We start from the raw sequence: 10,718 nt of genomic DNA, 5'->3' as shown, positions 1-10,718 counted from the left end.
ATGGTTTACCAGAACCTCAAGTGATATTCACTCATCTGAGCAGAGCTATGAGCTCTGTATGATCACTTTGATCATCATATGCATGGCTTGGGCACTGAGGCCCTAGTGACTTGCTTGTTGGTCACTCAGCATGGTTTATCGGAACCTCAAGTGTTGCGACACTCATTTGATTAGGATTGACTTGATAGTCATCCAATCAGAAGGGCATGATTTCTTATCTGAGCCCCTAGTGACTTGTTTGGCAGTCACTCATCTGATTAGGTGTGACTTGAGGGTCCTCCAATCAGAAGGGCAGAATTTCTTATCCTGGATACCCCAGCATTGGTTTGAATTCATTTGCGTGCTTGAACAAAGCTGTGTTTGCTAGGCATGTCAGATATGATTTGATATCATGATATGACTGTTTATGAGCATATGAGTTTTCTTGCTGGGCTTCCGCTCACGGGTGCTTTGTGGTGCAGGTAAAGGCAAAAGAAAGCTGGACCAACCTTGAGTTGGAGAGCTTAGGTGATGACATGTACATATGTAGCTGCTCGACCAATACTTGGGCGAGGTTTGAAAGAGGAACTAGGGTTAAACCCTGTTTTGCCGCTTAGAACGGTCTGTTGTAAATATTCGTTTGTAATAAACTCTGAAATTATATTTTTGGGATCTCAATGTATATATTAAATGTTCTAGTGAAACGTTACATCTTAACCGAAAGTTTTAATCCCTAAACCGCTAATCACACTTAGTTACACGTTTATGGCCAAACGACTTGATTAGCGAGTTTAGCACTGTTTGCAATGTGCACTGTAGCGGTCCCTGGAGTTGGGGCGTTAAAATAACCCTTCTTGGAATTTTGCGTATTAAAACGCATCAACATAAAATGCCTAAGACACAACCAGAGCTTTGTTCTAATGATTCCTTAGGATCTAAATGCTCAGAATATATCTTACTCCTTCCTAATCTTTCATCTGAAAGTACTCACCTAGTCATTTATTTTACGTTTGATAATATTTTACATCATTCCTAATGAGTAAAATATGATTAATGTAGAAACCTCCTTCTTATCTTTGATGTGTTTATAAACACATGATTCGTCAACGTTTTGTTCAAACAGTAGATTTTCACCGTTTCATCAATTCTAAGATTCCAATACCTAAATGCTTTTATTAGTTCATTAAATGGACCTTAGCAACATACAAAACTTTTGTTCTTGATCTTTTTCCACGAACCCATCTCATTGACCATATATACATGGCCTTGTCACAATAGTCATTTAGAAATACTATCTAGACAGTCATTTGTCAAATCTCATAGTCCAATTCTAGCGACAATTGATAAATGAATGTGTAAATAGATTCGAGCACGACTGCAATTAAGCATCTCAGAAAGTTTGTACTTTCAAGGATCTTACAAGTTTTCAGATAGAATAAGAATACACTGATTTCATTTTTTGGTCCATGACATCTTGTCAGAAACATGAATTACGTACCTTCTTTAAAAGTAAATGGATTTTTCTAGTTCGTGCCTAAAACTAAAACTTATATCTCATATTCATAGCAAACATGTAGTCTTACAATTAATCCTCCCACTACTCTAGAATCAGTGAGAATTTCATTAATAGATAGGAAATGGGAATTTAATCATTGAAAAATGTTTAAAAAATATTATTTTTGGATGAAAGCTATGAAAATATGATTCAAGAATGAAATAATTGCTCTCAAACGCATGCGAAGAGACAATAGTACTGCCAACTTATACGTATGTACGACAAAGCCAATAATGTACTAGTCGAATAAAAAAAAACGTGACCACTATATCTTTTTTATTTTTATATTTTTAATTAAAGCTTTGTATGTTTATATATTGAAGTTATATACTGTCCACTCATCAACAGTGGCAGAGAACAAAGTTCTATTTTCTGATTCATATATAAATATTTATTTCAAAAAAATTCGGAGAGAAACTTAATTTTTATGTAATTTTTCTATTACTTTGATTTAATTTATTTTATAAGCTGTCAAAAATTTATACATTTATTGACACTCATAAAAAAAAATTATTACTTATATTACAATTAAATATAATTACTATATATATGTACTTGCTATATAGATTAATTTGTAATATTATCAATATAATTTCAATTTTGAGAAACAGATCTAGAAATAAAATATTATAGAGATTGAACTACAATGTTCAAATTCGCTATAACAAATTTTCATTATTAAGATATATCTCTGTTTATATTAAGGATTTCTAATTTCCATACCAAACCATATCTATTTATCTCTTGCATTAATTATTTTTATTGCCATTTTTTTCCTTCATATTTATTATAATTATATATCATTTTTGGTATTATATTTGAGATACATGTGGATGCCAGCTCAAGAATCTAACATTGGCCAGAGCTTATTGCTGTCTTATCAAATCATTCTTATTATTAGCTTCCAAACATGATGATTCCGTTAGAGAAATGAACTAATGGCTCATTAAAAAAACATTATTAATACTATTTTCTTTTTAAAAGATGATATTTCAGTAATGGCTAATTAAACTATCACTTGCTTTAGAATTTTACAATAATATACTTAGAATTTAAAATATTTACAAAAATACTTTCAACTAAATTATTTACATAAATACTGGTGTAAAAAAAATTATTTACATAAATACTTTCAAAATTATTTGCATAGCATACCGAATTTTGAAAAAAATTAGGAAATTTCACTTCTCAAATTTTTTTGTTTTTTCTGTGTTGTAAAATGCTACCTTTTGGTTCCTACGATACCGATAATATACCAATTCGTCAATTTTGTTTTTTTTTAACAAAAAAGTAACTAAATTTTAAACTTAAACAAAATTTAATATACCAAAATTTGGATTCTTATTTTACATTTAAAAGATAACATATGATATTCTAAACAACTTTAAATCTATTTTATAAACATTCAATTATTTTTATTAAAATAAATTATTTAGGATAATATTTGGTGACTTTTAAATAGAACATAAAAAGACTCTTTTCGGTAGCTCACCAAGTTTGTTAGTTGTTTTAAATTTGTGGCATATCACAAAATTTAGTCATATATTAAAAGATAACCAATTGGTATCTTAAATGGTTTTAAAAGCAACAAAAATGTGGCTTTTAAAAGTAACTATGCAGTATACTAAATAATACAATTTTCTAATAAGCTATTCATGATAACTTAGAATTATAGGAGTAACTTTTTATTCTATATGATAACTAATTAGTTTTTAAAATAAACTTGAATGTAATATAAATATATTTAATAATAAGATATGTAAATTACATGAGTGATTAAAAAAGTCTATTAAAAGTAACCGTGTAGTATACTAAATTAATTTTTATTGATAAACTATATATAGTAACTTTTTATACTATATAACAACTCATTAGTTTCTTAAATAAGCCTGAATGTTACCAAAATATATCTTAAATAATAATGTACAATAATATAACATAATAATAACTAATTGGTATATTAAGATGCCTACAAATGAGTTTTCGAGGTAACCAAAAGGTATATAAATAATATGATATAAAAATAAAGTTTTTAATTAAAAGAAAGTGAGAAATTGGTATATTATCGGTACAAATGTAACTTTTTATAACCCAGAAAAAAAAAATCGAGAAGCAAAGTTTCCGAATTTTTTAAAAATCTGGTATGCTATGCTGACATGGCACCGATATTTGTGTAATTAATTTTGTTGAAGGTTGGGACAATTTTTTTTTTGTTGAAGGTATTTTTATAAATAGTTTAAATTCTAGGTGTATAATTGTAAATTTCTCCTTTTTTCCCCTTAATTTCTTTCTAATAACTATTATGTGGTTATAAATTAAATGTTGTGAAATAATTCAATAAGAAAAAGTAGTAACAAATATTTTACCGTTAAATTATCTATGCTTTTTATTGTTGCAATACCGAATCTTAGAGGAATTTTAAAACTTATATAAATTAAGCAATTATGGAGATTAGTTTAAAGAATAAATTTTGTACGTAAGGGGCAATTGTAATTAATATTTAACAGTTAATATAGTCAATATTTTAAATTAATTCTTTTTTTTTATTTTCACCATCTATATGAAGCATTGAAACAAAATTCATACATAATAAAGCCACTTGTAACTCAACAATTAAAACTAGAGATGAGTACTACACTACTCAAATTGTTATTTTCAACACACAAAGTTCAATACAATAAAGTCTTTTTTTAATTATTTATTATCTTCTTCATTATGATTAATTATTAATTAATTAACTTTATAATGGAATAGGATCCATAATCAAGTCTGAAATGCGTTTCTTTGAATGACTATTCTGAGAACCATGTCCATCTCCATGCTGGTACATAAATAGTGCCATCCTACTAAGATTTTTGCAAACTTGAACATACTCTTTTGAGAAACAAGAGTTATATTCATCTTCATTATTCATCTCTTTCCATGTTTCACTTATCAAAAACTTGATGTGCTCACGAGCTTCCTCTTCAGAAACACCAGTGTCGTGCATGTAACATTGAATCGATTTAGGGACGTCACCTCTTTTCAATTCATCCTGGTCAATCAGTTAAGACAATATATTATGTTTCGTTAAATGAAATTGGTGAGAATGACCTCTTTTATTAAGTGATTTTGTACTTTAATCTACTTTTGATAGTTTTTTGCAAAATGACCTCTGTCTAAAAATCTGACCAGTACGTTGTATTAAATTTTCGATCATCGGCTGTCTGAATTTTTCGACTAGCTGTCTAAATTGTCATAAACCATTTTGCAAAGAATTATCAAAACTAAGCTAGAGTGCAAAATAACTTTAAAAAATAAGCTATTTTGCCAAGATATCCGTAATAGGGGCTTCACTTTAAGCCTTATCGGTAGGGAGTTTCAGTGTTCTTGACTTGTGAGATATTTTCAGTGCGATTTTTTTTATGACTGTATATATTGTAGTTGTTTAGAGTATCCTATAAATTTTTAGAAAATTTCGAATAGTTTACAATACTGAAAACTAGGTTCAAACATGCTGCTTTTCACGCTCATAAAAAAAATTAGTTACTTGTGCAACAACATGTTTGAACCTAATTTTCGGTACTGTAAACTATTCAGAATTTTCTAAAAATCGCGTCGATGCTCTAAATAGCTACAATATACACGATCATAAAAACAAATCGCGCCGAAAACTATTCAAATGTCGAGAACACTGAGAGTCCCACCAGTAGGGCTTAAAGTGGAGCTATAGGAGAATTATTATATATATATATATATATATATGTATAGCACAAAAATATATAAAAGAATTTTCAATGGTAACTTATGATCTTACCGATGATGTTCCAAGATCATCTGCAAGTCGTAGAATCATGGATCCTTGGCGACTTATAGCATGATGATCACCCTCTTCAAAGCATTTTAAGGACTCTTTTGCTATGGGATTTGTAAAAGAGAAAAATGCATGCACAAAAATAACTATTGATCCAATTGAAAGCCAAGCATTATCAATATATTCTTTCAAGCTTGGTTTGTGTCCACTATAGAACCATTTTGCCTCTTGCAAATAACATCTACATAACTCTGCCCACTGCAATATTAAATATTATTAATATTTGAATTGAAATATAATTTTATTGAGAAAAAAATGAGAAAGAAAAAAAAATCGTACCGAGTTCTTGAGGTATTCAATGTTGACGAAATTTTGCTCTTCTAACACATCATAGGCCATTTCATTTACGGTATTAAACAAAGTAAAGAATGGCATCTTCATGTACTCTGGTAACTCGTCTATAGTTTTCACATCCCATCTTCAAACCAATTTGATACAAATTGTTCAATAGAGAATATTTTTTATTTTATCTATCAATACGATCAAATTAACTTAATTTTCATATAAAGTTAAAGTTGTAATATATATATATATGGAGTGATTACAACTTATCAACTTTTTTGACAATACTGGTATATTATTTTTTTATATTCGGCACCTAGATAGACATAGTCCCAAAAAATTTTATATGACGGTGTACATTGTAGCTATCTAGAATATCCTACAAATTTTCAAGAAATTCCGAATAAATTATGGTACCGAAATTAGGGTTTTAAACAACTTGTTGCATGTGTGCTTATTTTTTTTATACACGTGTAAAATTCAACTATTTGAATCTTGTTTTCGGTACTGTAAATTATTCATAATTTATTGAAAATTTGCAGGATGTCTTAAATGATAATAATGTACATTGTCATATAAAAAATAGAAAAAAAAATTATCAAGGTGTAAAAACTGACTGCATCGGTGTTATAAAAAAAAATGTATATACTAGTGGCTCCCTATATATGTATCTATATATATCTTACCTCTCAACAGCCTTGGTGAAAAGCTCTAGTTCCTCCAAAGTTCCATACACATCATATATATCATCAATTATTGTAATTAGAACATATATTCTTGCAGATATTCTCCTAAAGTTGCTGAATTGTGGCTCAAATCTTACTCCAACCTGCCATAAAAAAGCCTCCACCAATCTATCTCTAGCATAATCCGTTTTCTCTCCAAGTTTAGAATGCCCCCACCACCTAATAAAGAGACATTATTTATTCTCCAAGTTTACAAATATATTCTAACCAAACCCTAAACATAAATTTATATATGTATAGGGTAAAACTTTAGTGCAGCCAAACCACATTTTGACACTCTAATTTTTTTCCCAATTTTTTTTATGATAGTGTACATTGTTGTCATTTAAGATATCCTGCAAATTTTTAAAAATTTCTGAATAATTTACAGTGCCGAAAACAAGGTTTAAACAGTTAAATTTTACACGCGCATACAAAAAAATAGACACGCGTGCAACAACCTTGTTTTCGGCACTTAAACTATTCATAATTTTTTGAAAATTTGCAGGATGTCTTAAATGACAATAATGTATACTGTCATAAAAAAAATTGGGAATTTTTTTTTTTAAGTAGCGAAACATTACCTTGGCTGCACCGAAGTGCTGCCCTATATATATTTATATAAAAAAAAATTGGTTTACTTATGTTACCTGGAGAGATGTTTTAGATCTTCTTGATATATTGATTGCACCATGTTAAAATCCAGTTTGGCTAACTCAAGCAAAGTAGAATTCATGTCATGTTTTTTCTCATATACACCAATAAACCACCTAGCTTCCGATCTTGTTATCCTCCAATGGAGTGGAATCTCCAAGGCATGTTTCACTAATAATGCCATAACATTATCATCTAATGATAACAATAATCTGTTTTGCTCCATCATTGTTATGTATTTTTTGAGACATTCGGTTGTGAAAACTCTTGCTTCTTCCAAAATACTTTCACCTTTTTTCTCATAAAATGAAGCTTCATATAAGGCTAATGCTCCCTCAATATCATCACTTATGTTTTCTTTGAACTTTCCTCTCTCGTCCATAAAATCATAAAAAATTTCTGCAATATAATAACACATTTCGATCAATATATATATGGAAAGATTATGTACGTACGATGCTGACAGTGTTTTGTAAACACCGGTGATGACAAAAGTTGATTTCGGCATGTCAATAGTTATAAATTTTAATTTTTTTTTTACTACCATAGTGTATATTATAGCCATTAAGAACATCCTACAAATTTTCAAGAGATTTCAAATAATTTCGAATATTTATAGTGTATACATATTTTTAATGCTAGAATGATTTATTAGTTATAGAAATATATATGTGTATATATATACCTTGAGGTGCTGTGAATCCATATTGGCGTAGAAGTCTAAGATTGAGAGCAGTGGTATACAAATCATAATTAATAGGGTTATTAAAAATATTGTTATTATTAATATTGATGAACTTTTCTTTCAAAATAGAAGTTATTTCATTCTCAAAACGATAAGATATTCCAAGTCTTTGTAATGTATCAATTAGCTCAAGTTGGGCTAAAGAGTTTTCCATCCCAGCTAGCATCCTTTTCACATTTTCCTCCAGCTTATTTATTCGACTTACATAGGGTTCTCCCTGCATAAAATATACCATACATTAATTAATTTAATATTACCAAATATATTATTTTAGCAAATTATTATAAATATCTTCATCAAATATTACAAATTTCTTAGTTTATATTTTTTAATAATTTTTTTTAAATACTTTAATTTTTTAGAAGCATGAAAATAGAATATTTTAATTTACTAATGATTTCGATTCTGATATAATTTTTATTTTTTAATTATTTATTTTAAATTTTGTTATAATATATTGAGTTAAAATAATAAAATAAAATTGTTATTAAGTTTTTTTTTAATTCTTAAAAAAATTAACTGGAAGTGCCAAAAGATATTTTATTTTATTTTAAATAATAAATTATAAAGAGGTGGAAAAAAATAAAAATAATTTAAGAAAGTGTGTGGAAAGAATTTGTAAAAATTTATGAGACAACTACAAAAATACATTCACAAAACGAAAAGCCTATAATTAATGCATACATACATACACAATTAATTAGGACATTATACGTAACTACCTTACCAAATTAAGATATAAGTACTCGCTACGTACCGTGATATGTACTAGATTTATTTATAAATATATATATCATTATTATAGTACCAACTCTAATTTTTTTACATGATAGTAGATATATAATGTAGTTACAGGTATTTTTTTCACAAAATTTTTAATAAATTCTGAATAATTTTAGGATACCGAAATCAAGATTCAAATAGCTCGTTGCATACATGCTAGCTTGTTTCAATATCTATACGCGTGTCCAATAGACTATTTAAATCCTAATTTCGACATCCTAGCTAAATTATCTTGAATTTTCTGAAAATTTGTGAAAGATCTTCTATAGCTACATTATACACCGTCATATAAAAAAAATAAAATTACAACTTATCCATATACCGAAAATATTAATAATACCTAAGACTATTAACCACAGAACAACGAATGGGATAGAAAGTAGTTGATCTTGATCTTGATGTTTTATAATAAGGTGTGAGAAGTTTACCAAACTGATTATTACTACTGCTACTAGGGAGAGTTGATAGAGCAAATTGGTGAACAGCCATGCACTGCATTTTGTTGTAATTATATATCCATGATATGCAAATGTTTAAGGTGAAAACTTCTGCACTGGTTTGCCTTTTATTTATATATGTCGATACGACTGTGAGTTAGGCAAAAACATTAATGAAAATACTATTGTAAGATGACTTTAAGTCTTCCGCCTTAGTTAATTTATTTTAGATTTATACACGCGTCCATTTTTTTTTTATTATTCACTACTATCCATTTTTGTCTAACTTTTCATGGTGTTTCTCATATTAGTTGTAACTTTAATGTTGGAGACCATAGATTAGTTAAGTACGTACTTGTTAGGCTAGACGAGGAACTTTATCGAATGGAAGAAATCATTTCTATTATCTAGTTGTAACTGTATTCCTTTGTAATCTTAATCTAATATAATATATATTCGAAGAAAAAAAATGTGCACTACCAAATTTTTTAATTATAATTTTGTTTATATTGAGTTAAATTAATAAAATTATTATTAAGTTTTTTATTCTTAAAAAGATTATTATTTTTTCAATGAAAAGTGTCAAAGATATTTTATTTTGTACAAGAATCACTCTGTTCACTGCTCCTGATCTTAGCATTGGATAGTAGAACTGTGTATCATAATGAATTAGAAGTTAATTTTTCTGATGTTAAAGTTTTATTGTCTAACATTTTTTGGACATTTCTTTCTCGTGTTAGTTATAACTTTAATGTTGTTGCTCATAGATTGGTTAAGCATGACATGTTCTTAGACTAGACGATGAATTATGAATTATTTTAACTTATATGAAAGCATCATTGTCTAACTTTTCAGGAGCACGTTTATTTATCGTGTTATTAGTCGTAATTTTAATATTGCAGCTCATAAATAGGTTATAAGCATGTCTTTAGGCTAAACAGTTAACTTTCTTGGATAGAAAAAATCTCTTCTTCTATCTGTGAATGTGTTCATTTGCAATCTTAATCTAATACAATATCTTCTAACAAAAAAAATAATATGCACTACCAAATTTTTAATGCACATTATTGTTAAACAAATTAATGTTTGCTAATGTTAGGTACAAGTTGCCAAAATAATTCAATAACGAATAGTAACTAAGACAAACAATATACTCTTTTATGCATGTTATAGGTTAGAGATTATAGATTATAGATACATAAAAATTAAGTGCCCTGGGATAAGGAATCAAATTTCTTCCTTAATTAATTTCTTTTAATTTCCACACCAAACCATCTTTATGTTCGTGATTGCTAGCATCGAGAAAATCAAAATAAAAATTTATTACAATATATAATAATAATAAGATATATATATATATATATACAAACTTTCTCATTATGTAATCTTAATTATTAGTCTTAGACAGTTCACCTCTATATATATATACTATATATAAATAATGTGCAATATGCACGTTTGTTTAGTTTTATTTATAAAATTTATTAATTATTTTTATTAAATTTATATTAATGTCATATAAATTTTAAATACTTTATTTATTTTTGTTTAAGTATATGTTTGTTCTAGTTTTTGAATTTGACAGTGACAACAAGATATTATGTACTATATGTTTAATGTAATATTAAATAGTATACGTATATTTTAAATTTAAGATTCTTGCTAGTTTTAAAAAAAAATCAATTTGTTACTAATTGACAGTACA

The 10,718-nt window shown here is 27.6% G+C and overlaps 1 protein-coding gene across 1 annotated transcript; it reads right to left on the bottom strand.

The window, feature by feature from the left end:
• Nucleotides 1–4,154: 4,154 nt before the first annotated feature.
• Nucleotides 4,155–9,106, bottom strand: LOC133777850 ((+)-alpha-pinene synthase, chloroplastic-like; the record flags this gene model as incomplete). The annotated part of the gene is made up of 7 exons (XM_062217600.1): nucleotides 4,155–4,568; nucleotides 5,331–5,585; nucleotides 5,667–5,805; nucleotides 6,356–6,574; nucleotides 7,045–7,447; nucleotides 7,734–8,010; nucleotides 9,005–9,106. Coding segments are annotated over 7 exons (1,689 nt in total), but the record flags the coding sequence as incomplete, so codon positions are not given.
• Nucleotides 9,107–10,718: the final 1,612 nt, after the last annotated feature.

The sequence above is a fragment of the Humulus lupulus genome, chromosome 5 (genome assembly GCF_963169125.1).
Source record: "Humulus lupulus chromosome 5, drHumLupu1.1, whole genome shotgun sequence".
NCBI classification, from domain to species: Eukaryota; Viridiplantae; Streptophyta; class Magnoliopsida; order Rosales; family Cannabaceae; genus Humulus; species Humulus lupulus.
The sequence above is the reverse complement of the archived record's forward strand: the minus strand, read 5'-3'. Positions and strand labels throughout refer to the sequence as shown.